The 27,551-nt window shown below is 48.0% G+C and overlaps 1 protein-coding gene across 2 annotated transcripts; it reads left to right on the forward strand.

Moving 5' to 3' along the window:
- Window positions 1-2: 2 nt before the first annotated feature.
- LOC144178291 (WD repeat, SAM and U-box domain-containing protein 1-like) lies at window positions 3-26,431 on the forward strand. 2 transcript variants are annotated; one of them, XM_077706030.1, is made up of 6 exons: window positions 3-497; window positions 575-1,107; window positions 1,167-1,200; window positions 5,638-5,778; window positions 8,551-8,923; window positions 23,042-26,431. In XM_077706030.1, exons 1-6 carry the CDS (start codon window positions 228-230, stop codon window positions 23,185-23,187), a joined length of 1,497 nt encoding a protein of 498 aa, XP_077562156.1. In that variant the 5' UTR covers window positions 3-227; the 3' UTR covers window positions 23,188-26,431. The 2 variants fall into 2 exon arrangements, with proteins under 2 accessions (XP_077562156.1, XP_077562157.1); XM_077706031.1 differs by lacking the exon at window positions 5,638-5,778 and having other exon boundaries at window positions 4-497.
- Window positions 26,432-27,551: the final 1,120 nt, after the last annotated feature.

Genomic DNA, 27,551 nt, shown 5'->3' on the forward strand with positions numbered 1-27,551 from the left:
CTATTGTCCCTATTATTTCCCTTTAACCCAATATGGCGCCTCGTTCTCATCCCCTTCGCCCAAATTCCAAGAAATCACATCGTTAGACCGTTAATTCGGTGCGGTGCCTTGCTCCCTGTCGATGGTTGAGGGTGTTTCGGTTTGGTAATGTGGCGCACAGAAGAGCGGCTTGGCGGAGCGTCGAAGTCTCCCTTGTATTGACACAAGCGACGAACGTGGGCTGAGATATGGCAAAGCGAAAGTGGGAAGTCCAGCAGACGCTCGAGGCTCATGCCGGTGATGTGACCGCTTGTGCCTTCTCCAACGACACACTCGCCACCTGCTCGAACGACAAGACGGTGCGGCTGTGGCTGTACGCAGCGGGCACGTTCACCGAGTCCGCAGTGTCGCCGCTTCTGGGCCACAAGTACGGCGTGAACGCGGTGCAGTTCTCGCCGCTGGGCACGGCGCTAGCCTCGTGCTCCACCGACGGCAGTCTGCTCCTGTGGAACGTTGAGGTAAGCGGTGAAACGGATGCTCGTTTCCGGCCTTGCTCAGCGACCGCCACTCGCCACTTCCTTCGAATTGGCTGCAGAGTGGCGAGCAGCTGGGCCAACTGCAGCACCGGAGCCAAGCGGCCCTGCGCTGCTGCAGCTTCTCCCCCTCGGGAGCCCTGCTGGCCACCGGAGGCGACGACGAGACGCTGGTGCTCTGGGACGTGGCCACGCGCTCACCGGTGCGCTCCCTCGGCGGCGTGCACGCGGCAGTGGTGGCCTCGTGCAGCTTCTCCCCCGATGGCGCGCTGCTCGCGTCCGTCTCGTCGGCCGGAGACCTGCGCATCTGGGACGCGCGCTACAACCACGCGGGCTGCCTGGTCACGCGCACAGACGCGCACGACCTGGGCGCCACGGGCGTCCACTTCAGCCCGCAGTTCGAAGCGACCCTGGTGCACGACTCGCTGGAGAGCAGCTACCTGCTCGCGTCCTGCGGCAACGACGACCTGCTCCGCGTGTGGCAGGTGCGCATGGCCCAGCGCCTCACCCTGTGGCCCCAGTGGGTGCTGGAGGGACATAATGGCAGCGTCATGTGCTGCCGCTTCTCGCCAGGAGGACAGCTGCTCGCCTCCAGGTGCGCATCGTGCCCTGTATACCCTATCCTGTAACTGTAAGTGTTTCTCTTATGCGCAGTGGCGCTGACAAGACCAGCATGGTGTGGGACGTGGTAAGCTTATGCTGCCTGCTTCCACTCTGGTGTTCAGCTGTACTTACAGCTGTGAACACTGTCGCTCGTTGAATGCAAACCACCTCGAGACCTTGTGAAAAATTACAATCCTTCCCAGCCTGCTGCGATTACTTAATTGCTTTATAATGGCTCTAGGTAGCTTGAAGACAACATTTCCAAAGCCCATGCCTATCGGCAATGGTGTCTTGGGCTCGGTGTAGTTCCTGCTTAGCTTCTCTGTACCATGCACTGTAGGAGTACTGAGCAGTGTAGTAGGAGCATGCTGATAGATTTCTGAGGCACAGTTCATGCTGTGTTCAAGTCGCTGCAGGTAAATATCCCTGAAAATCTGTATGTACCCAGCACTGCTTATAATCGCATGGTCAGAAGTACGACAAAAGCTACAAAATCCTCACCACTGTGTGTAGCACCTGCCTTGCGCACATGGCGTGCTGCACGCGTGAGGCTTGCATGCCTGTGTACAGGCCACTCTCCAAGAAGCTGCCTTCAACTTTGGTTTTTTATGCCAGTAGATTTACTGAAGCTTGTTTGAAAAGCATTTGTACAGATAGCCACTAATGCCTTTTAGTTGATTTTGTCCACTGTGGGCTTGGACATTGGATGTGCTTGCATGTGTACACACGCATGTGTGTGTTGCTATGTAAATGTGTGTACGTATGCACAGAAACACTTGTGTAATGTTTATCTTCAGTTAAGGCAAATTTTATATACAAATTTGGTAGACACTTTTATTTATTCTTTTTCAGCAATAGAAGGAAGTCAGAAAACGTCCACTCAAAGGGATGATAATGTGGGCCGAGAAAGGCTTGTGGTTTTTGTGAATGATATATTAGCACCTAGGTATTAAAATGCCAGAAGTTATTGCTGGATCTACACGTTCTATACTCTTTACTTCTCAATCACTGTTGCACCTTGCAAATTAGAAACCTTTTTTTCATTACTTTCCTCCCACATTTTTAGTGCATATTAAATAAAGTCTTTTCCCCAAAATCAAATTTTGTGCCCGTCTCGCGATAAAGCTTTGCAAATCTCGCCCTAAAGTGCTCTTCATCTATTACTGTTTATGCAAAGTGAGCAGCAACTGAAACACTGGCGCATCAAAAAGAAAGGGGAACAAATTAATTATGAGATGTTTATTTTCTGAAACGAAACGTTGGCTAGGCACAGTAATATTGCCGAATTTCACTTCAATCATATTGTTGTGTATCTAACACTTACTCCCAGCAAAATTTGACATTTATTCGCAACAAATCTAGCACTACTTGTCGTTCATATTCACACATTTGCTTTTCATTTTATTTGGTACGTTCAGAGACTTCTTTAGAGCTACCCAACCAGATTGCTCAGATTGACGCGAGAGACTACAGATCTCTTTCTTTACCAAGTGATGTCGGTAATGGACGACTGGTGCGTGCAATTTGCATGCGACTGATCGTTACGACTGATCTTTAGGACCGGTTTTGGCGTCGTTCACTGGTCGGATAAGGCTCACGACGTGCTACTGGCAAGCCAGATGCAGTCGTGCCATCGTTGCGATCGTCGTGTGGCCACAGTCAATGAGAGCCCGAAGGTGTCATCGCTGAGAAAGTTTCTTTCAAAGCCCCGAGGAGGTGCCAGTGGCAATTCCGGGTATTTTGTGGGGAGCAGTTCTCCACTGCCGCTGACCCATGCGCTCTCCGCCTGATAGACACATGTTGCCAGCGGTATTTACAGCATGGACGAGCAGAATCATGGGTGCTAAATGTTCCCACACCACTGTACTGAACATGGCGAATCAAGTGACTTGCCGTGAGCTTGTCACCAAAGCAACATCCGTGGCGTTTTCGCTTGGGTGCCAGTGTTCAAGCAATGTCTTAGTTTAGATTAACATGCAGCACAAACCATGCTAGAAACGGTTCGTTTGAAGGAATTGTAGGTCGAAAAGTAAGTTTTCTTTCATACAAGCTTTTATGTATATTTATTTATGTATTTATGTATTTAGTTAGTTAGTTAGTTATTTGACTGACTCCGAAGACTGAGTTGGCTAAAAACACCCTCAGGACAAAAAGGAGGTAGAAAATGTGCATCAACATTGCAAACTAGGCTACAGCAAGTAACGACACAGTTAGTATTTAATTAGCAAACACAGATCAAGTCATAACATTCAGTGTCCGGAAACTATGCCCATTTCAAACATCACCAGATCGGGATATCAAATATGCGATCGAGACCATTATAATATAATGTTAATAAGGGATCAGCACATAAGCCACAGAGTAGAAAACGTGTAGTCGGTGAAACGTTTTGTGTAATTCAATATTTCAACTGAAACTAGGTATCTGAGAATTGCCGAGATATTTTCTTTACAAACAGATTGGAGACAAGAGGGGTGGGCTCAGACTTCGGAACACCGCAGTAGTTCACTTCAAATCCCGCTCGAGTGAGGCAGGATAAGGCTGAAAGTACGAAAGCTGTGTTATAGGCAAGCGTTTTACCGACTGTATAACGACTCAAGAAATTACGAACCAATATTTTCCTCTGTGAAGGTGGACGCGTGACCAGCGAAGATGTATGCAATGCACATCCCAAACATGGTTAGAGAATGTGACATATCTACAAGGGCTCCAGAAGTGTGTGTGAGTGGGTGGGAAGAGGGGGGGTGTCTCAAAAGCTCCAGCCCCCCGCCCACGCTTTTTAAAATGAAGGAGCTTAGTTTCCCCCTCCTGGTCCTCGCAAGATGAGAAAAATTATGACTCTACAACAATAGAAAACAAAAAAAGACTGGCTGAAGTGGTACAAAGTGCTAGGCTCTGTTGAGTCCGGGTGCCATCCGAGTCATTTAGCCAGGACATCCGACCAATTCGCCTTGTTTGAGTTCTTCTTGGAACTTGTTACTGACGCATTCCTATCAGAGTATGGTAGTTTAGTAACGACGAGCACATTGTTTCCTTACAGTAATTTAATTTAGGGCATACAGTGCAGTTTAAGTTCCACGCAGAGGGTAGCTTCCCTAACCAAACATATAATAAATTTAATTATTACAATAGGATGTTTGAAGTAGATAAAGAGCTGCTACTTAAAATAATTGGTGTTTGGTTCAAGACTGAGTTTGAAAAACCACAGCATGCCTTAAAAAAAGAAAACTTTCCATTTCAGACGCCGAGAAATAAAACGCGCTCTAGTGTCTGGAACCACAAAATATTCATCATTGATTGATTTATTGACTTGAGTACCCCCCTCACGTGAAAAACCCTCCCGAAGTCTCTGCGTATCTATTTTATCCATTATTGGTTAATAGTAGTGACTATGGCTTTGCAATTACTTCATAAAACTTGTAAACTTCATCCTACCAGACAAGCAAATATGAGCTGTTGGTTAACCCTCTCGAGGCTATGTAATGCCAGCAAACAGGAATTATGTACTACTTACAATTTTCTGTTACTAACAAATTAAGTAAAGAAAATAAAACTCGCCGTATTAATATGGTCCTCTCAGCGGCTAATTGTCTTATACATTTTGGCTAGATATTTTCAAAAAGCAACGGTTACAGCCGCTTTCTGTACCACTCGTACGCTTACAGCTGCGGCTAAGTAATTATCACAAGTAACTGAAATTCAGCATACTGTAACAGTCATATTAGCGGCCAATTGTTATATAACTTTTCATGCGACTTTCTATAAAACAAGAGTTGGAGCTGTTTTTATAACCATACAGCCTGTATCGACAGCAGACAAGAATTCTGTAACGTAAATTCAGAACTTCACTGTGAACTAATTTGTCACAAGTAAATAAAACTCGAAGTAATGATGAAGTTGTCCTTGCGGCCAATTGTAATATTATTGCTTTCGGTAAAGCTTCGATAAAATAAGAGCTACAGCCGTTCAAAAGTTGACCGTACGCGATAAAGCTGGCTTTGCTGCAATGCGTTTTTTGGCTCTGCGGTGCCCCAATACCCAAGCCCAAGCCCTAAACAGCTTTTTGAAATTCACGGACCATATCCGTAAACAGCTTCGATGAAAAATTTACACCAGCACGCTGCAGACGTAGTGAAAACACCAGCCCTCTACGCCGGCGAGGCAGGCGAGGCCAGGCGCGACAACGGCGGTCTGCTGCTTGAGGCATCTCGGTAACGACGCGCGCGCCGCTGCGCGACGGCATGAAATACCAGCACGCCGCCAAACACGGCGCGGCCGAACCAATGCTGACACCTCCCCTTCTAGCCACCATAGTGGAGCGGCGCCGACAGCGCATTGCACGCGCGCATTGGACCATGTGTCTCAAATTCACACGTACAACTAGTCGTGGCGAGAGTCATAACGATCAGTCGCACGCCAATCGCATGCTGTAGTTGTGCATGTGTCTCGTGCTTAACCCCTCTAAACAAGGGCCAAATCCATGAGTGATGGGAGGGCAGTTGCAACTGTGGCGTGTGCGTAGGGCACGGGAAAGGCACTGCAGACGCTGTGCAAGCACAGCCGGTACGTGTCTTGCTGCGCCTTCTCGTCCGACGGTCATATGCTAGCCACAGGCTCTTGGGACCACACACTGGCGGTCTGGGCCCAGGTCGACTGTGCCCCGGTACGTGCAACATCTCTGCTTCCGTTGCTGGAAACACGCCGGCTACAGGTGGAATCACTCAATACAAGACACCTTTCAAGTCTAGTTTTTTTTATATATGGATCACAAACCTGTTCCATGTCAGAAGCAGATGAGTAGGCTGTGGGGTTGCACCATTGTGCCTCTCATGAGTAGTGATTCTCAAAAAACGCTGTGTGGTCTGCCTTCCATTTGCATGAGGAGTGAATTTAGGAGGAGTGTGTCTGTGCATGAAGTCATCCATCTCCTGTTGTCATGTTTAATGTCCGTGCCATTTCTTCAAAAGGGCAATTAAGCTTGGAATCCTTTTTATGTGCATAAACATTTCTACTTTGACTCAACAAGTGAATCTGTTTCTCTGTTTGTAATTCTAGATGTGTCACACTTTCACCACATTAAGAAAATTCTCGAAATAAAGATGAATGTAATACACAGGAAACTATTAATTGGCTATAAATGAAAAGTTGCGGTATTGCAATTCAAACCTGTGAACTCTTGGCTTGAATACAGCCATTTTATCTGCTACGCTACCAGTTTGTTGTCACTGAGCAGGTACAAAAGATGTTGGTGTACATCGCTCTTTGCCGTCACAGCAGCATGATGCCTTCAGTGGTCAAGTGACAGGAAAGAGCACTTGCTTCACAACCTTGTGGTACTTGTGCTCGCAACCGCAGTGACGCTATGTCACCAGGGGTGTGATAGTCTTTACGTTACTGGGAAAGGTGTGCCCATTTGCTCTGCACCTGCATGCGCTTATGTCATCAGTACACCTTGCTGTGCCATTCGCAGCAGTATGCATCGCTGGGAGTGATTACACGTTTAGGAGAGGCATGGTCACATGCTGCATACTTTGTGCTACCACTCGCGTGGTTGTTACTGCAGTGGTGCGAAGGCAACTGCAACTGCTCACTGAAACATATGGCGATTGGGGACGTAGGAGAAGTAGCAGCACCTTAAAACAAGCCAGAGAGAGGGAGGATTCAGTTTAATTATGATGACGGGGTCTGTCCAGCAGAGTGCCTAACATGCTACGTCAGGTGAATAATAGGACAAATGAAAGAGGAGGAGGAGGCGGAGGAGTAAATGTTTATTTCGCGAGCGCTGGTGCTGCTGTTAGGGCACCGGCCTGGTGGGGGGTGTCCCTAGTCCGGAATGTTCTGGCCTTACCTGGCAGTCCACGCCCTCTTCACCAGTATGCGCCTGAAAAGACTAATAAAAAAAAATGACACCGACATGAGGTCTAGACACAGAGTTTAGTCGTCCGGGGTAAAATAAAGGAAGTGGTGAAATGCACTGGAGAAATGTTCGAACGCACTGGAAAAATGTTCGCTGTCAATTTGAGCACAGTTCAGAAAACCGTGGAGCAACCACACACGATCATGACACGTTCAGCGCTAGCATAGCAGTCAAGCGGAACACAAACCCGAAATGCCAGACATTATACACAAGCCAGAGTGTGCATACAGTCAAACCCGTTTATAGCGAACTGCAATATGCACCGCGATTAGTTCGATATATCCAATAGTTCGATATAGCCGAACCAGCCTATAACGACCTCATTTTTACGAGTTCGCAATCCGCGGGAGCCCCCTCCCCCCCCTCGTCTCCAACTCTGCCATCCCTGCATGCAGAAACGAACAAAGTAAATTAGCCATCACCATACCCAAAATAATCCATTTATTGCAAGTAATAAAGCTAATTTCCGCATTAACTGCCTACTTTGCAAAAAAAAAGGGGGGTGATTTTTGTTTTCACTTTCACTTCCGCGACTTCAACTAGCATAGCATTCTCTACACAAAACATTGTTCGCACCAGTTCGAGTCCGCGTCCTCGAAAATCGAAGCAGCATTGGTGGAGCACATCGAATGCCGAAAGCGCTTCATTATAAGCGTCAGACGGCTTTCACTCGCGACATCATTGACGTTGGCGAGCTCTTCTTACAGTTCACAGATGCTGCTGTCTTGGTCGGGACTCGCTATCTGGGCGGGTTCAATCGTGAGTCCCGCGCGCTGGAAACCGTTATGGAAAGTGTCGGACGTAACGTCGCACCGTGCGAGGCGCAACGTCTCATTCGCGGCTCTTGCTCCGTGGTCGCGGCTCAATCGCCGCTCCGACACCATGCATTTCGGAGGCAATTCTAGGCGCGCAGAGTTCGATATATCGGATGTGAACTTCGTTATAAGGAATATGTTTCCCATGTATTTTCGTAACTGAAGTATTTTTGTTTGATATATAGCATAATTTGCTCTATCCGGGTTCATTATAGGGGGGGGGGGGGGATGTTTATAGGTTACTTTCTGCAGTCGACGCCTGAGGAACGCGTGAACTACCACCAAGAAAGCAACGTCTGCCGTGTATTGGTGGGTTGCAGCGGCATTGTCCAGTCCTAAAGCCGCTGAACTCTGGGCAGGAGACACTTTAAACTAAGCGTTTGGAGGCCAGGACAATCCCACACATGTAGTGTAGACTCGGGGTGGCTCCTGTGGTGCAGGCAACAGCGACCACAGGTTGCTGATCCTGGACAGCATGCTGGTGGCGCTTTGGCACATAGGCACACCACTTGGCCAACACATCATTGGTGAGCGCGGCACCAGCACGTGCCTTGTGGTGCCCTTGTAGTGGCCCTGCGCGCCACTGTCAACTTCCTTTTCCTTTTCATGTTAATAATGGACAAATGCTGACGCACCATTTAGGTGACTCCCAGAGGAGGAATTTCTGTGTGTTTTTTACCTTCCCGCATAATGTACGTGCCAGGGAGAAGAGGTGCCAGGCCAGCCGCTGAAGCCCACCTTCAAGATGGGGGTGGGCGAGGGTGTGGCCGCCATCGGCCGGTGGACGGCCGGCCAGGTGGGCGACTGGCTGGACGGCCTGGGCCTGGGCGAGCACCGGGAGGTGTTCGAGGCTAACGCCATCGATGGCCAGGAGCTGCTGCACCTCACCCACGAGGGGCTGAGCGCCGTGCTGCACGTGGACGCCATGGGCACCCGCGCCAGGCTGCTGCGCGAAGTCCAGGGCCTCAAGCACCCGCTCTGGCGACACCTGCCGGGCCCCGGGGAGACAAGCCTGCCCAACGAGCTCCTCTGCCCCATCACCCAGCAGACCATGAGCGACCCCGTAGTGGCCGCCGGTAGGTTCCCCTCCTTGGTGCTACTGTAGAAGACACACCTTGAAATCGATTTCCCCATGCGTAAGCATTGTGGAATCCTCCCCTCAGCCGATTGGAGGGAGCAAATGGAGTGGAGGAGGGACTCGGACTAGTTCCCATAATGTTAGCACTTAAAATGAGCCAAAGGGGGTTGGGGAGAGTTAACACGCCCAAGCTACACCTGGGCTATCTGGCAGACCGCAGTGGAGGGCTTTGGATTAATTTTGGCTACCTGGGGATCTTTAATAAGTGCCAAAATCTTGACACACAGGTGTTTTTGCTCTTCACCTCCATCTGAAAAGCGGCTATTGCAGCCAGTATGGAACCTGCATCCTTGTGCTCAGCAGCACAACACCATAGCCACTGAGCCGCCATTGTAGTGGGTTGAAAGATGGAACGAAGGATAGAAATGTGTGGGACACGCGCTGTGTCCTGTCTTTCAGCACTAACATTAATTACCCTATGTCTTCAGTATCATGTAACCGATTAGCCCAACTTTTTGCGCTTAATAGGGCTCCTGTGCTGGAGTTTGGTTGCATGCAGCGCCCCTTGTGTCCAACGCTCCTGGGTAGTACAAAAGCAGACAACCCTTGCCGCTCTCCATGTGTTTTCAATTACAATCCAGAGTGAGAGTTGGTTGTAATTATTTTAATTACTTTGTGGCGCATTTAAATGACTGCATACTGAATGAAATAGCCCTTAAAGTAGTTGCAGAGGCTAAACAAAATAATATCCGCCACAACAAGCCGATTTATCTTTTTTTTTTTTTAGTGAGCTGTCATGATCGTCGTGGCATGGGGATCGCCAGGTTGGGTGGTCTAACTTTTTGACGATAATTATCGTTCGCTCTTTTTGCGTGCGGTCGACAAAGGAAAGTTCACAAGTAGCATAAACAGAGCGTTGTTGAGGCTGAGGTAACTGTAAATAGTTGCTTTAGTGGGAGCATGCCAGCAGACACGAGAAGCGCAGCCGATTCAGCTGACGCTGCTGGCCTGGCACCGCCTTGAAAACGAGTGGAAAATTTGTTTTGTATTTTTGCAAACTAAATGATTCTTGCTTAACATTTTACGCCACACGGTTTACGAAAGGCAGGGCACACGTATACTAGCGAGTAGGTGAGGCAATACCGTGAAATAAACAAATTGAGAGCAATTATTGTACGCGAATCAATCACCGAATCGAAAGTCCATTTCCTGCTTAGTTGTGTACTTGTATATTTATATAGGTAACATAAGGCAGCCGCATACAATGTGCGTGGCCCAAAATTTTTACACATGATCGTCACTGACTGTGTTGGTTATCTTGCAGTGCAGGGGTCGTCTTTGACAATATGAACGCCGACACGCCAGTTTTGTGCTCAAATGGGGTTAGACGGCGAGACAAGAACAGAGAATTCATCGCTTTCAGTTGCATTGTCCCCCATGTTCACATTTTGCCAGATTATTTTCAAATATTATTGGCAGTCGACTGAATTTTTTCTCTTTGACTCCGGCCTTCACTTGGTCAATGATATTGCAGTTCGTACGCGTCTGGGCTTACATAGCTCCCAAAATGACTCCACCCCGGACCTCACTTATGCTTCATGTGGGGTTGTCCGCTCTTGGAGTGTGTACGATACTACTTGGGGCAGCGACCATTTTCCAATTCAAATACAACTGACAGGAAAGCGATTTCGAAACAAACGAACACACAAAATTATAGATTGGCAGTGTTTCCGGCAGAGCGTACAAGTCCGCAGCACCACTACAATGAAGGAGTTCGTTTCTGCGTTGCAAGAGGCAGCGCTGCAGGCCAGGGAAGAAGTCGAATGTGACGACAGCTCACCTGCCCCGGACAAACATTCAGCCAACCTATGGCGCAAGGCGGCCACTCTTACAAAACACTACATTCGAAACGGAAAAAGGCAGAGAGATCTTGTTAAAGTGAGACAACACTACAAAATCAAACGGGCCTATGAACAGACACTTTCTAATGAGCAGTGGCACAGCTTGTGCTCTCAGCTTAGCCAGGAGCGCGGCCTAGCCAAACTATGGGGAATTTACCGCAAATTGGCAGGGAAACGCAAATGCAAAAACCGGCTCTTCGATACCCTTATTCTCAAAGCCCCACCGGATCGGGTAGAGGAAGACATCATAAAGACGTTCTTCCCTTTTTCATCACTTACGCCATAGAGAAAGAAATACTGGTAAGAGTGGACACTCCCATAGAGCCCTGCGGCCGAATGACTGTACTGTAGTGTAGCGCACCGAGCGGACGGAGAGCCAAACTACTAACCATACTTTCGTACGTTCACTTTCGGTTTCGGTTTCGCGGACACCGATTTTGGCGGGTAGTTTGAAGGACTGGAAAGCACTGCTCACAGCGACGGGCATCGGTACGGTATTCGGACGCTTTCATGCAATAATTAGTCTTTAATTTAAATATATCATTCTCAGGCTTAGTGCCCGTATGCTTTTACAAAAAAAAAAAAAACCTTTTTCTGAAAACGTGAAATTGCAATTTACAGTACCACTCACACTTGCTTAAGAATTCTGTCGCGTGTTCACATGTTGCCGAGCCACATAAAAGAGACACACCATAAATGAAGAAATATTTATTGCATGGCACTAAACGGAACAAGTTCAAATTGTCATCATTCTTTGCAACACACATATAATAATAAACAGTGAGTAATACACAACAGAGACAATACACAGTAGTGAGAGGAAAATACGTTTCCAGGAATGAAAAAAAAATGCACAAGTAAAGGTATCACAACCACACAAAGGATTTTTTCTCCACGGTAATTGAAAATGCAGAAAACCCAGAAACTCAGCCATCCACAGGTTTACTTGTATCTACGACACCCTCAGACTCTGTGCGCTGTTGCAGTCATACAAAAATATTAACCATAACATAATCTAGACACTCGGATACTTGCAACTGTTTACAACCACTATCTCCGCAGATAATTTTCTTAGTCTGGCAATTTCTCCAGTTAGGATGTGAAAGAAGGGAAAAACTTTGGCTTTGATGGCCTCGCTTATTTGATGAACGCTAATGAGATCTATTGCCTCGAGGCAACTTCAAATCAGTAGCAGCAATTGAACAGAAATCCCATTTACCGTATTTACTCGCATAATCCTCGCACTTTTTTTTCGGAAAAGTCAATGCAAAGTTAGGGGTGCGAGAATTATGCGGAGAAAAAAAAAATCCGCTGCACAGTGTTGCCAATTTGCCTTATGCCAATCCCGCTAAATGTAGCGGTCGTTTTTTTGAATAGGTAAGCTCAGTGTTGCCAACAGCAGCTATTTCTTTTTATTTTATTATTTACAACTTAAACAGTCTCCCGTCGATCAGCGATCATGAAATTGCCGCCTTTGCTTTCTGGCGCGCGCCTTATCTCGTCGTCGTATGTGCGTGCCCTACTCCAGTAACGCACGTTGAAGTCGGTGACGCCGAAGTGCCTGCCTGCGGCACGGTTGCCGTGTTCGATCGCGTACTCTTTCGCTTTCAATTTGAAAGCGGCAGTGTAGCTGCCGTTCCTCCCCATGGCGAAGCGGCACCAAGCACAAAACAATTAGATCAAAAAGTTCTCAAAACGGCAGCGTGCTATCCACCACTGACGCGAGTGACTCACTGACTGCTGCCGCTCAACGGCGGGACCACGACGGCGACACGACAGCGGGCTGCGCGAACACCGTTGCGCGCACGCGAAGCATGCGCGAAACCGGCTCAAGGACAGTGTGAGTAGCGTGTTACCTGTTTTAGGGAGTAGCCATGCAGGTTGTTAGGGCGCCTGGATGGCCTTGGATACACAGCGCTCTCCCCCGAACGGAGAGGCGGCGGGGGAGGGCGCGCGTTGGAGAGCGCGTGCACCATGCGTGTTTCGCGAGCAGGCAACTTTCGCCGCTGCAAAGTTGGGGGTGCGAGGATTATGCGAGGAACCAAAAAAATTCAAGTTTTGGTGGCTCACATTAGGGGTGCGAGGATTACGCGAGTGCGAGGATTACGCGAGTAAATACGGTATATGGAGATGCACACGCAAAAGGTTAAGAGGAAAAAAATCACCTTCCTATTGGTTCCTTGCAAGGGTGCATTTTCCCAAGAAGCCGGGTTACCTTCCGAATGCGTTGCCTTCCCAGTAAAGGCAAAGGGCCAGGCGGGGATATTTTAGGTACGTGCACGTAGTCAACCGACAGGTTCCAGGCTCGATTAAAGCACACAAATTCATGCCTTCCGCTGTCAATACGAACAGGCTAATATAAGAAACAGGGAAGCAGTATATGGTTCTCGTGTATGAGACAATGGTGGCACATTACAGAATCCCATAAGCATTTGACAACGTAGGTCCCAAGATGGTTCTCTTCATCTAGGCCAGTCCGACAACAGGCAGCACGTATGGTGACAAACGACATTTAGCATGACCTCTTACCCTGGCAGTCTTCATAATGTAAAAGGGTTTTTGTGAATGTACTGTTTTCACAACATTACAACTAGCAGCAACAACTTGCGAGTGGAGTTTGGAGACTGTATACGCTGTTGTTAGTGGTTTTAATGATATGAGGCATGTCAGTGATAAAAAACCGTTTGTTCCTTGAGTCAACGATAGTCTTTTCAGTGGTCACGCCTTATTGAGTGCCGATACTTGCGTTAGATTCTAGGTACTAATGGCAAGGTTCAATAGATGGAATACAGTTGCGGTATCCATCAGAAGCATCAATAAGGCAGCAAGAAGCATTGCAGGCAGTCATCAATACAACTGAATAACTCTGGGAGAACAGTCGGCACGGCCACTTTTGTGAGTCCTGTGAGGGCAGGATTCATGAAGTGCTTGCACCATGTTTGGTATGACGAATGCAGCTGGCTGGTTGGCTCTGTCTTGATGGCACCTGTAGACCTGCACAGGTGATAGGTGATATAGTACACAAACTGCTTGCAATGACAGATGATATGCGAATAGTCTGTAAATTTCACTGCAACTAGTATTCAAGTATTGCCTCCAGTGCATGCCACCTATTTAAAACACAAGTTCTCTTATTCTATTCAGCAATCAAGCGGTCAAGCTATTAGCAACACTTAAAATATGGGTCTTTGTAATTTCGCAACACTGGTTAGGCACATTCTTAATGCAATTCACCTATTGTTTGGGTTAACAAGAATGATAACGCTGCTCACATAGCCTGAATCCCTTTGTCTTTTTTTGTAAAATCAGGACGAAGAGCGAGAGCGAGCTGAACGTTAAACAAACCTGTTGCCCCACGGGCTCGCGAAAGAAACGCATCCCGAGAACGGGCACCTGGCGAAAGTATATTTGGGCGCTGTGTGGGCACCATGGCAAGCAGCAGTGAGCGTCGTACTGAGTACTACTGACCGCCAAAGGCCATGCCTTAAAAAGATATGACAAGAAACACACTGTTCCGACTGAATAGGTGCAATCTGCGCAATACGTGTTTAATGAAACTAGCTAAAATATGACCACAGAAAAGAGAGCAAACGCTTGAAAAAACGGCAAGTGTGGAACAGTTGTATGCAATGCCTGCGATACCGGAATTGATATACGATGTAGAACGAAGACCAAATTTGAAGGTTTCAATGCACTGTGCACTCACCCCGCCTCGAGCAAAGCTGTTATCTGCCGACGAAATACGCGTTTTTACCGTACCTGGCGCGCCAAAGCGAAGCGACGAGCGCGCGTTATCGGCGTCGGAGAGTGGGTTCGCTTTGTACGCAGGCAGCTTGGTATGCACCCATGTGTAAAACTTACGATGAGTGTACGGCTGCTGGTTATGCCCAGATAAGCCAAATTAATGCAGATACGGCTACTTCGCCGTGTACGTTAGCCCGGACGGCTTTGCAGCGCATCACGGCCATAATAGCAGTAACAGTTGGCCAAGCTAGCAATGGCTAGCTAGTATAATACAACGCAGCCTGCGGCTCACGTAATTCAGTGCAGCGACAGCGCACAACGCCTGCTTCGCCTACGGACCGCCGGCCGGCCGGCCACTTCCGCAACTCACAGCCGTCGTTTGCGGCACGTAAACGCTACGTGCGACGATGGGCGCGTACCGCTGGCATCCCTCAGCGCTAGATAAAACGGCACAACCAGCCTAAAATACCATTACGTCCAGCTAAAAAATGGTGTCTTACACCTTTCCGGGGCGTTTCTAAAGCGCTTATAGGCCTCCTGCGCTGCCCAGGGGGCGCTGCGCAAGCGGCTTCCGGGCAGTACTTCCGGGTAGTACAAAGCTGCGCGGGTCCCATAGGATCCCGTGTTGACAGAAGCAAAATGAGCTCGACGCTCCCGATTATTTTGCAACGTGGTCACCACCTCATCTCTGACGCGTACGATCTGTTTCAGTGATCAACTTGGCATTAGGGGGAAAAGCTTTGCAGCGCTAAACACGTTTACAGCGCCGACGAAAGTGCCGGGACCGTGACGGCGTCTGCTACTCGCAGGTTCACCGATCGATGGTCGTACGAAGTGAAATTTTAGGTGAAATTTTTAGTTTAAACTAATACTCTAGGTGACAAAGACTTCTCAAAAACAGCCGACCAAAAAAGAAGAGTGACGCAATCGGCGATGATCGCGCTTTAAAAAGCCAGCGAGTCCGGCGGACCGCAGGCTCGCCTGCTGCGGTGCGCCGCTCTTTTGCGTACCTGCACACTATGCGTGCGCTTTCATTAAATAGTGCTCGTTTGCGTCGCCGTTACGAATACATGGTGCAGCGTTAGCTTGCTGTTTTGTTGCGTGTCTCAGTGGCAAAATTCAGCGAGCGTAAGAAGCGTGAAATCTGTTTTGCGATTCCGAAATTAGTGGACGCGTAAAACAAAGTGGTCGGGCGAACCGAGAGGCCGCTCGCTTTCCTTGTTTGCGCTCACTTTACCTAATTACGCTCTTGTATCATATATTCCCAGTTCGCAGTTAATAGGCTAAAATGAGGGTCAGCAACGTTTTGAAATGTAGGGCCGAGTTGCATGCAGCCGACACGGCGGAGCGCTGGACGGCAAATTGGGTGGGAGGGGGAGGGGGGCTTTGAATGCAAAGCGAAAAAATTCAGCGAATCGCCAATAATATTTGGCAATAATCTGGTGAAGTGTGAAGGTGGGGGACAATTTAACTGGAAGCGATTAATTTTCTGCTCTTGTCTCGCTGTCTAACTCCATTTGAGGACAAAACTGCGTGTCGGCGTTCAGATTGTTAGCCACAAAGAACAGAGTCAGTGATGATTGCATGTAAATATTCGGGGCCGCGCGCCCTGTATGCGGCTGTGTTATGTTATGTTATGCAAATATAGAAGTGCACATTTCTGCAGGCAGCGGGCGTGTGCTTTGGTAATTGTTTTGCGTCCTTTAATAGCGCTTAATTTGTTTATTTGATGCAATGTCTCACCTACTCGCTAGTATACATGTACCCTGCCGTTCGTAAATCGTGCGAAGTAAAACGTTACGCGAGGATCATTTAGTCTGCGAAATTACAAAACAAAATTTCCACTCGTGTTCATGGCGGTGCCAGGCCAGCAGTGTCAGCTGAGTCGGTTGCGCAATTCTTGGTTTCGCTTGCATGCTCCCGCTGAAGCAACCTTTTGCAGTTACCTCAGGCTACAGGATGGGCAGCGATCCGTGTTTATGCTACTCGTGAACTTTTCTTTGTCGACCGCACGCAAGAAAAAAGAACGGTAATCGTCGTCAGGAAGTTAGACCACCCGACCTGGCGATACTGTCCCCCGCCGCGACGACCGCGACAGCTCGCTGAAAAGAAAGCCGACAAATCGGCTTCTTTTAGCGGATATTATTTTGTTTATCCTCTGCAACTACTTTAAGGGCTATTTCATACAGTATGCAGTCATTTAAACACGCCACAAAGGTCCACAACCAACTTTCACTCTGGCTTGTAATTGAAAACGCATGGAGGGCGGCGAGGGTCGTCTGCTTTTGTACTACCCAGAGGCGTCGGCCGCTAGGGGCGCTGCATGTCGCCAAAACTCCAGCGCAGGAGGCCTATCCTAAAGACGCAGCAATAGCTATGCCTGATTCCCTGAGGTTACGCAGTGCTCGCAGCGCTTGCAGTACAAGGAAACGTAAATATGATACGCCACACCAGCACTTTGAAAAAGAAAGTCTCACCTTTCGTTCAGGATGCAAAACCGATGTCGCAAATAAAGCGCTAGGCGTTTCCTTCTCAACAACAGAGGTTAGCACGAGGCTGCAGAAACGCACGTGCAAACGCTGCCGAAAGAGCCAAATGGCGGCTTGCGCTTGCGACTTGGCGGCTTGGCCAGGCTTGGGCAAAGAAGCCACAAAAATTTACATTGACAGCCATTGAAGTTATTACACAAATAAAAATGTGTAGTCTAATGTGTAACAAAATTTTAAAAGTATAATATTGTGTGTTAGCTTAATTTTAAATATATAGTTTTTTACCACTTGCGCCGACTGCCGGACGGCGCGCGAGTCAGGCCACTCGGCCGCGATAAGCCCGTGTGTCCACTCTTCTAATTTTTTATTTCTCTATGCTTACGCCCCCACCCCCACTGCCATCCATCTTACTGCCCAGTACGCGCCCGGAGCTGGACGCCCCGTTTACATTGGGAGAATTGCAGGCTGCCCTTTGTCAGGGCCGGTCTAAGTCGGCTCCAGGACACGATGGCATCACGTGGCAGCATCTGCGCAACTTAGACGAAGTGGCACAGGAACGTCTTTTAGAACTAGCAAATGCACAATGGGAACGGGAAGAGGTTCCTTCGGATCTCAAACTCACGCTTGTAACGCTGATACCAAAGCCCAATAAGGACTCATCCAAGCTCGCCAACCTAAGGCCTATTTCATTGACGCCAACGCTATGCAAGCTTATAGAGCGCATGCTTTGTAATCGAATGCAGCATCACTTAGAATATATCCAACCATGGTTCCATCCCTCACAAACTGGCTTTAGGCCCCATCTTGGAACGCATGATGCCTTGTGGCTACTCAGACGTGTTATCAACCGTAAAGGCGCCGGGGCCCTCCCCGATTACGTACTTGCGGTTGATATGCGAAAAGCCTTCGATAACGTTAAGCATCAAGCGATACTAGAAGAGTTGGCCCAGGCTTACCCCAGCCAGCGTGCTCAAAATTGGATTCGGAGCTTCCTAAGCCAACGACCAGTACAACTCGCAGCATCGGCTCCGGGATGGACCCCCAGGACCTATTTCTTGGATAGGGGCGTGCCCCAGGGGTCTATCCTTGGACCGATGTTGTTCAATTTGGCCATGGCGAGAGTAGCGCGATCGCTAGAGAAGGACACGGCGGCTAGGTTTGCAATCTATGCCGACGATATAACTATTTGGACCGAGGCGCGGGACTGACTGCGTCGAATCTATGATCACAGAACTCCAAGCAGCTGTCCACAGCCTTACGGACACTTTGCCCTCTCTAGGGCTCGCCTTAGCGCCAGACAAAACAGAATTTCTTGCTGTCCATGGGAGCAAGAGTTTACCTCCCCAGTTGCATCAGGTGGTATACATATCGGACATTCCTATTGCCTTTGAAACCGGTAGGATCAGGCTTCTGGGATTGCCGCTAGCCAGCAGCAACAGCGCCAAACAATGGATAAGTCAACTAAAGTCAAGCTGGAAACCGATGCTACACTTAGTGTCGCGTATGTCGAATAAGTATGGTGGTGCATCTCAAACGGCAACCCATACGCTGGCAAGGGCAGTGTCATTGGGCCGAATATGTTATGGGGCTCCGTTGTACGACCTCACCGCCACCCAAATGAAACATCTCGACATTCTATATCGAGCTGTTCGCCGCACAATAACTGGCCTGCCTCGACACACCCGTATAGCGGCGCTTGAAGATTCTGTGGCTCTGCCACCGCTGCCCGCACTAATAGAAGCAACCATCGCCCAGAACGCTGCGAGACGTGAACTGACAAGCCAAGGCCTGGCTCTTGTGGCCTGGGACAACAGAAGACAACTCGATCCTGCCACGTTGCCCGCTGCACCACCACCGCCCTGGGAACGCACGACTCAGGTCGTAATGCATCAGAACACCAACATACCCAGAAGGCACCCCCAAGCCCGACAACAGGCTCAACGACGACTCCAGATGAGCAAACGGCCTGGGGAAATTGACATCTACACTGACGCCAGTATTCGCGACGGACGCATCGGTGTAGCATGGAGATCTCCAGAGGCACCACACCTGGATGGCGCGGCAGGGCTCGAGATGAACACCTGTTCACCCCTTGAAGCGGAGCTACGGGGCGTACTGGCCGTACTGGACCATCTAACGTACTCTGCGAATACACCTCAAATGGCACGCATATTGACCGATTCCCATGACGTCATGCAAGAACTCCGGAAACCATATTCAGACCACCCTATAGCCAACATCATTACGCTATCCCTTCAACATCTTTCACGAAATGGTGTTACAATACGCGTGGCGTGGGCACCAGGTCACACGGATTTCCAGTCGGGGAACCGAGCAGCACACGATGCTGCCAGGGAGAGCGCTTCATTACCTCCGTCCCCTTCTGCCGTCGTGCCTTGCATGAACCCGCGCCTGGAACTGGATGCTAGGCGTGTTCAACGCAAGATTACCCTATTACGTCAAACTCCTAAAGGATATCTGCCACAGAGCCTTCAAATACCCAGGGTTGCCGAAATATTCATCAATAAAAGCATCGCCAACAGCGCCTACACGCCCTCTGTTGCGAGGAAATGGTACCATCCGAATGGGCAACCACCCCCGTATTGCCCTTATTGCCAAGAGAACGTATCATCTGACCTTCACCACCTCACGTGGGTGTGCAGCCATTTCGCGCTCCAAAGACAGGACTTGCTCCGTCACGTCCCTCCGGCACAAACACTCTGCACCCTCCAAATCACGAAATCGGTTTTCTGCAAGCACTAGGCAATTATGGCATACAGAGTGGCCTTGCGAGATTAGTGTAGCCTGGGGGTGACTACCCATCCTGCGAAGAGCCTTAATATCATGGACGCAAAATGAGTGCTCAAAGAAGGGACGTTCAATTGTGCGACGAAGACCTTTTGCTACCCCCTTCCCTTCACTTCCCATTCCCCCATGCACGGCCTCCGGGCCTCCCCTTTCCTCCAATAAAGGCTTGAATCAATCAATCAATTGCCTTCAAAGCCCCCCTCCCCCTCCCACCCAGTGGGCTGTCCAGCCCTCCGCTGTGTCAACTCCATGTAATTGCGAACTGGGAATATATGATGCACGAGCGTAATTAAATAAAGTGAGAGCATCAAGGAAAGGGAACGGCCACTCAGTTCGCCCGACCACTTAGTTTTACGGCCACTACTTTCGGAATCACAAACATATTTCACGCTTCTGACGCTCGCTGTATTTTGTGACTGAGCCGCGGTAAAAACGGCAAGCTAGCGCTCCAATAATATTATTCGTAACGATGGCGCAAACCAGCAGTGTTTATTGAAAATGCACGCATAAGTGCGCAGGTGCGCAAAAGCACGTGCAGCTCACCGGAGCGGACGAGCCTGCGGTCCACGAGGCTCGCTGGCTTTTACGTGTGATCATCGCCGATTGCGTTACTTGTTGTTTGATCGGCTGTTGTTGAAAAGTCCTTGTCACAAAGTGTAGTAGTCTAAACAAGAAGCTTTCACTTCAAATTTCACTTCATAAGACCATCAATCGGTGAATCTGCAAGTGGCAGAGCACCGTACCATCACAGCACTTTCGTCGACGCTGTAAACGTATTCAGCGCTGCAAAGCTTTTTTTCCCTAATGCCAGGTTGATCGCCGGACGAGATCGGACACGTCGCGATTGGGCTGGAGACCATGTAGCAAAACAGTCGGGAGTATTGAGCTCATTTTGCTTCTGTCAACACGCGATCCTATGGGACACTCGCAGCTTTGTACTACCCGGAAGTACTGCCCGGAAGCTGGTTTCGCAGCGCCCCCTGGCCAGCGCAGGAACCCTATTGCCTATGTGTCTTTGTAGTGTGAATGGGTGTGGGTGACAGTGTAGCAGAATGTTCGTTTCAATCTGAAGACAGCATAGGAAGCAGCGTACTTTTTGGACGTCTAAACAAGTGGCTAACCAGTGAGAATCATTACAACAGCATTAAAAATGAAAGGACTCGGGCATGCGTGCCATCCGACATGACCTCCACAAGACAAATAAATTGGCATACAGTGACGTGCGAAGAACAAGACAACAGAAGAACACAGAATTTGTGACAGTTTAATACCTGTGACACACGGCCACGCTAGATCTCCTTTAAACTAAACCCCTTTCGCCACACCAAAAGACATTTTGTGGAAAGGAGTGGCGCTCCTGACACACAGCAACCCCCGATCTCCTTTACGTAGTTGCTGTAACTGACACACCAATACAGTGGCGCTAGCAGTTCTGTGGAAAAAGCATGCACGATAACAAAAATGAAGTGCGGCTAATAGACCTTCTTTATTATTTTAGATAGGAACTGTGCGTTTTATTGTTGTTTAGAAAGAATAAATGGGTAATTTCACATATTTGTATTAAACACCAACGATTGAGTGCTTTTTTTAGCCTATGTTCCGTGCCTAATCTGGCAACAGTAGGCAGATGTTTACAGAAATACATTACAATTGGGCTTGTTTGGTGCAATTTATTTCATTGCAGTTTTAAGAATTTATGAAAGTATTAGGAAATCGCATTTGGTCTCACTAAGTTCTGGGAAGCTTATGATTTGCAAGCGCCTGCTTACGAGGCTGCGCCGCTAGCTGCTCCTTTTCGTGCGGAAAAGGAGATAGGCGAACACCCCTTACGGGAAATGCCCGTTTCGGTGAAGGAGATTCTCCTTTGTCGTGTGTCACCGAGGCGAACCCCGTTTCAGTAGCAGTCCTTCTCTGCAAAGGCCTTTTAGGCGCCCGTGTGTCAGGGGTATAAAAGTACGCTGCAGAGGACAGTTCCAAGGCTGCTATGTGACAGAACTGCATAACGGAGTTTAACACTTATAGTAAGTGGTTTGTGAAGTGGTAAGTCAAAGAATAAGTGAAGTATCACTGTAGCATCTTGTACCATTAGGTGCCATTTTGATTAAATAGGCTGGCTAGACTATATTTTATAACTAATAGCAAAAACTTGTTGCACACTCGGATTGATTGCCAAAGTATACACATTGTACACGGAAAGTATTATGGTTTGACTGCTAGCGTAGTTACCAGCAAAAAGCTGTCTAGGGTAAATTTCTTACAGTATAGTCTTGCTAGTACACCCGCCCAATTTTTTACCAATATCACCGGAGTGTCGACAGTTCGTTCGATCAGTGCCGCGTGATGGAGTGATACGGCAAACTGGGCGAGAGTTGCCGCATGCGCACTAGGCAAAGGCCGCAGCTGCCGTCATCTGCTAGGCTGTTCCAAGAGCAGACAGCCGCCCCCGATTTTTGTTATTATCTTATCACACTGCCTGCCATACTCGAAATTTTTCTTCAAGACCAGGTACGTGGCACCAATTGGAAACAGAGTAATCAGCACTGCCGAGCGCAAGCCTCGTTCGGTAGCGCTGATTACTGTGTTTTCAGTTGGTGCCACGTGCCTGGTCTTGAAGAAAAATTTCGAGTATGGTAGGTAGTGTGATAAGAAATTAACAAAAATCGGGGGCGGCTGTCTGCTCTTGGAACAGCCTATAGCAGATGACAGCAGCTGCGGCCTTTGCCTAGTGCGCATGCGGCTACATTGCCGAGTTTGCCGTATCACTCCATCACGCGGCGCTGATCGACCGAACGGTCGACGCTCCGGTGATATTGGTAAAAAATTGGGCGGGTGTACATAGCTGCATAAGCTGCAGTTTGTTGCACCCACAAGCTGCCATTTACGACTTTATGCAGCCAGCTAAACCATACTGGTATTTTCTACAAAGTATTTTTTCCCCCTGGACCAGATACAGCATTGCGAAGTTTTGTTGTGATTTGAACCACACTCATTTGGTTCATTACAAAAATACATTGATATCTTTTGTGCTTTCAACACTCATTATGCATCAGTAACCACCAGGAGAGATGTGTAATAATATTGTCAAGCAAACTTTTGCGAGCAGTCTTGCCTTGCGAGCACGCAGAGTCGGTGGCGAAAGTGAGAGTGACGTGGCACTTGTGCGCACCGGTCCAGATGGCTACAGCTACGAGCGGAATGCCATCCAGCAGTGGCTGGCGAACGGGAAGGAGACCAGCCCCATGACCGGCAAGCCCCTGGAGCACAAGTCACTGGTGGCCAACCGCACACTGCAGCTGCTTATTCAGAAGTACCTGCGCTGAGTCCCCTCACCCCAAAAGGAGGAAACTGCGTGCATCCATTGGCACCTTGTATGACTTAATTGGCCTGCTAGTTCATCATGTGCGAGGAGGCTTGCTTGTTGAGTGCTTTGTGTGCTCAACCTGATGGCTCTTTCCACAAGTCAAAATTATTTGATTAGTACATGAGATTGCTACAGCTGCCTATTGAAGTCAGTGGCTTGAGTTTGTTAAATGCAGTGACTGGGAGATCAGATGCTCTTCAGTATTCATGAATTCAAAAGCAATTCACCCGTACTTGTGCGATTTTGTCGCACGTGCAGTAGCCAGGGCTGCTTTTTGTTTATATTTCTCTATTGCAATGCAAAATCAGCCCACAGTGATGGAAATCGGCACACTGGTGCACTCGCAAATGTGATAAAACCGACTTCTGCTTGTGCCTAGGTATATATAGAAATGAAGATATACATATGCGGAACTACCGGTGCAATTATGCTGTGCCCAATGGTCAAAAATTATATAAGAGTGCAACCTGTCTATGGAGTTTTCTCAAAATATGACAGTTTATTGGTGCGTACCATTTATTTAACGGTGCTAATTATACACCAGAAAATGCAGTAGTTCATGCTTCATGGGTTCATAAGTGTGCTTTTTGGAGGGAGAGGAGGGGAAAAGGATGTCATCATGACCAGAGTTCAGAGTTTCGTGCAGATTGCAGTTGTGAAACTATGCGTATGAATGTAGCATCCGTATGCCCCGCCATTCGGCCGCGGTTTGGTCATTGTCTGTTGGCATGACATCAAAAAAAATGGAAATGCAAAAAAAGGTAGATAAAAAATTTTTCGATTCGTTTTTTAACTCAATGAAAATATTTTGTGAGTAGCACACCACTGTGATTATCTGATTGGTTGCATAATTATCTGGGTGCCTGCCTTGGCTTCTGGTTCAACATGACATCAACAAGTTGTAGGCAAATTCATATTTCCCAGAATTTAAGACCAATCAGGGGCCACTTTTGGATACATAGGCTTTTATAGCGTGTTTTGCAACTCAGGATATAAAAGCACCCTGGTCAAAACTGTAGAGGACGTGCACTTCAGCACACCCCATGCCCTCGAGCTCAAGGTGACTTTTCCATGCGCTGCGCTCACTTGGCAGGCTCGAGTTATCCGAGCTGGCATGCACTTGCTCTGTCGGGTAGGGGGGTTTCGTGTTTTGTATCAGTCACTTTCCTCATTGCTTGTCCAATGACAAGACAAACTACTTGTGTGCTGTTGTCAATCGCAGAAATGGGTGCACAACTGGACTAACCCAAAATGTCATTCGTACAACCAGGAAGAGCAAGTCAGCCCTTTGATGTGGACACGTAGCAGTAGCTGCTGCAAAAAGGAAGGACAGAGGGAGAAATACAACCACTCTGGTTGGTATGATGAAGATATCATTAGTGGAAATGGTGAGTGAGTCACGTGAGAAGTGGGGAGAAAGTAGTTTGTCCCTTTTGATCTCTCCTCTTCCTTTTCCACTTCCCTAGAAAGTATTTTAGTCTTTTATTTCTTATTTCTCAATGACAGCACGTACAAGTCGTATTTTTAAAAACCTAGCGCACCCAGTATGATCGCACCATTTCTTTTGTTGTTTTTCGTACACCTGGGTAGTCATAAATTGTAATCTGTGCATTTGCAGTTAAGAGTGGCTGACTGTAGAAGTAATGTCAGAAGTAGCCCTAAATAGTAAGTGTTTCAGAATGTGTAGCTGGTGGGCGGCTTGAAAACAGTTCTTGAGACGCTTGTTAGAGCCAGTGATGAAATTATAATGACCTCAGTCGGTAGCCTCACATGGGTTCTAGTTTAACCACATTCCCAGTAGCGTACGTCTTCCTCATGATCGCCTTCTTCATTTCCCCTATTTTCTTAGTGAGGGGGCTTTAAATGCAAAAGGAAGTTGGCCTGTGTGGGTGGGTCACAGTCCTGAGTATACAAATTCATATACACCATCTCCCATAACAGCAGTTCATGAAAAGCGTGTGTCACCGCCTTGTGTAACTTGTGACGTCAGAAATTGTGACAGCTGAAAGGCTCAGTTTGCAGCCTGTCAGCATTGTCTAATGAGCTGCCTCCTTACCGTTGGTATTCACCGGTGTCTAATGTACAGTTTTGGTTGCATGATTTGCCTTGGTGCATACATGTGCAGTGAGATTTATCGGGCTGAATGCGCCAGCTACCATTCGTTCTTACCACCAGCAATATACGTATAGGTAGTATTCACTGAAAAGTTTAGCTGTCAATTTGTTGCTTGGCAACACTAGAAATGGCCATTGTCGTGCCTCTTCGGCACAGTCGTGGCGCGGCTTGTGCCACTGCACCCGGACTACGCCGAAAAAAAGCACACCGGCGTGCGTCGTCTCCCCCGTTTAAACCCGTTTCTCAACGGTGGTGTCGACAAAGATGTTATTAATCGCACCCACATTGGAGTGGAGGTGTTAACTTCGCGTTTGTTGGGGAACAGTTTGGAACATCAGACACGCGTCACGTGCTTAGCACCGACAAGTACAGCCATCTCGCAGAGCCCGACATAACCAGTGACGGCGCACACTCATGGTTGCCCGCACGCATGCCACGCCAGTGAATACAACCGATACAGCAGACAGCCACAAAAGTGCGAGATTGTTGGTGCTGACACCAAAGTTGCCAAGACGTCTATCTGGAAAATCACATGGTTCCTTCTATGCATTCACTGGGTGGCAGTGGTTTCCTGTTGCAAGACTAGCAACATTCTCTTTTAGTACTCAGGAAAGGGGGAGGGAAACACGAGAGAAAACTGCCTGCTCGCATTTCTTATTTTTTAACAAAGCATTAACTGTCATCACGCAAAAGCTAAGAGACCTACAGACAGTGGCATTTTTCGCTCAAAGAAAAAGTTGTTTACCATTTAGTGTCCCTTTGAGTTTGCACTGAGATCCAGGGGAAAAAAATGTTGGTGCTGTTTATGTACTTATTTATTTATTTATTACTAATTTATTTGCATTTCATGCAGCACAGGCATTGCTGCAGGGAGGGAGCAGTCATACATAAAGCGAGTTTTAATATTGATGCAGAGAGCATATAAAGTGATGCGAGGGGGAAAAAAAGCACAAAAAGAAAGAAAACAGATTCAGGTATAGCTTGTACTATTTCACAATTTACTGATATTCGTTCATGAATTAGCACCTTGGAAGAGCAGTAAACTGTGCTGTGTGGTGGGTTGTTGTGCATATAGCCTTTTGAGGAAAGAAGTAATTCTTGTGCAATTTAATGAAGAGTTGTGCTTAATCCACTATCCTGGTTACACAACTGGGATTGTGACAAGCTTCCATCTCAAGCTCACTCTGCCAACTGCAGCGATTTGATTTTGTCGCTTCTACGGCACTTTTGCCAGTAAAAAAGCAAGAGTCATTTGCAAAATGATGGGGGACTCTTGCTATCTAATGTCTTCCATATTAGGCATAAAATGCCTTCAGTGGAGCTTGACTTGAACATTTTTTTCTCTGCACATGCATTTATTTACAGCAGTGAAATTTTAAATAGGGGGATGTCTGGCAGTGTTAAATTTTGGACCAGCACCACACTGTGGCATGACAGGGTATTTGGCGAGTTGCCAATGCAAGGTGGCATGGACAATGCAGAAATCAAGTCAGTAAAGTGATTAACTCACCCTTCGTGTACCTGTGGCGTCAAAGCTTTCCCTAGATGTTCTCTTTGTTAAAGGGGCCCTGAAAGGCATTTTGAGCACACTAAATGAACTAGCGCAATCGTTAGATTGGGTCGTCAACGTCAGCTGTGCCAAGTATTACTCTTTTACGCGCAGCGGAAAGCTCACACTTTTGTTGCAAAGTTTGTCGCTTTTTTCTCACCCTTTCCTTCGTGTTTTTGGACGCCGCCATCTTCACATGTCTACATCATCGATTCCCATATGTTCGTCATGAGCTAGACATCCTGCTATTGGGCGGCTTTTTCACGCACTTCCGGCAAAAAGATGAGTCGTCTGCTCAGCGTCGGCTCGCCGGCTGATCTGCCAGCGGGGTGCCGGAGTGCTTGGACATTTTACGACAAACGAAACAAGTGTAAACAAACGTTTAACCGTTTGTATTGAATGCAACACGGCCATAACACGACATGGATATTCTCTTACCTGAGTACCTTCCCTAAAGAAAGCGTTGAAGCCCCGTGGCACTTCTTTCGTGCAATCGCAGAGAACGCCCTGAGCCGAATGCCCGGGTTTGACGGATACATTTTATTCAACTTCAAAACAAACCAGAGATGCGTTTCGAACGAACACAACGTCACAACATGCGTTGCAATTCTGAACCGCGATTGACAGACGATCGGTTGCTTCCTCCTGCCCGTCGTAAA

This window comes from Haemaphysalis longicornis, unplaced genomic scaffold (assembly GCF_048455015.1).
Source record: "Haemaphysalis longicornis isolate Haplotype H1 unplaced genomic scaffold, Haemaphysalis longicornis Haplotype H1 scaffold_4, whole genome shotgun sequence".
Taxonomy (NCBI): Eukaryota; Metazoa; Arthropoda; class Arachnida; order Ixodida; family Ixodidae; genus Haemaphysalis; species Haemaphysalis longicornis.

Bases quoted from the DNA above. Each gene is read 5' to 3' on its own strand.
- LOC144178291 (XM_077706030.1), top strand. From the start codon at position 228: ATGGCAAAGCGAAAGTGGGAAGTCCAGCAGACGCTCGAGGCTCATGCC. The intron at 498-574 runs GTAAGCGGTGAA...AATTGGCTGCAG, and splicing joins TGCTCCTGTGGAACGTTGAG to AGTGGCGAGCAGCTGGGCCA. The intron at 8,924-23,041 runs GTAGGTTCCCCT...GCACCGGTCCAG, and splicing joins CGACCCCGTAGTGGCCGCCG to ATGGCTACAGCTACGAGCGG.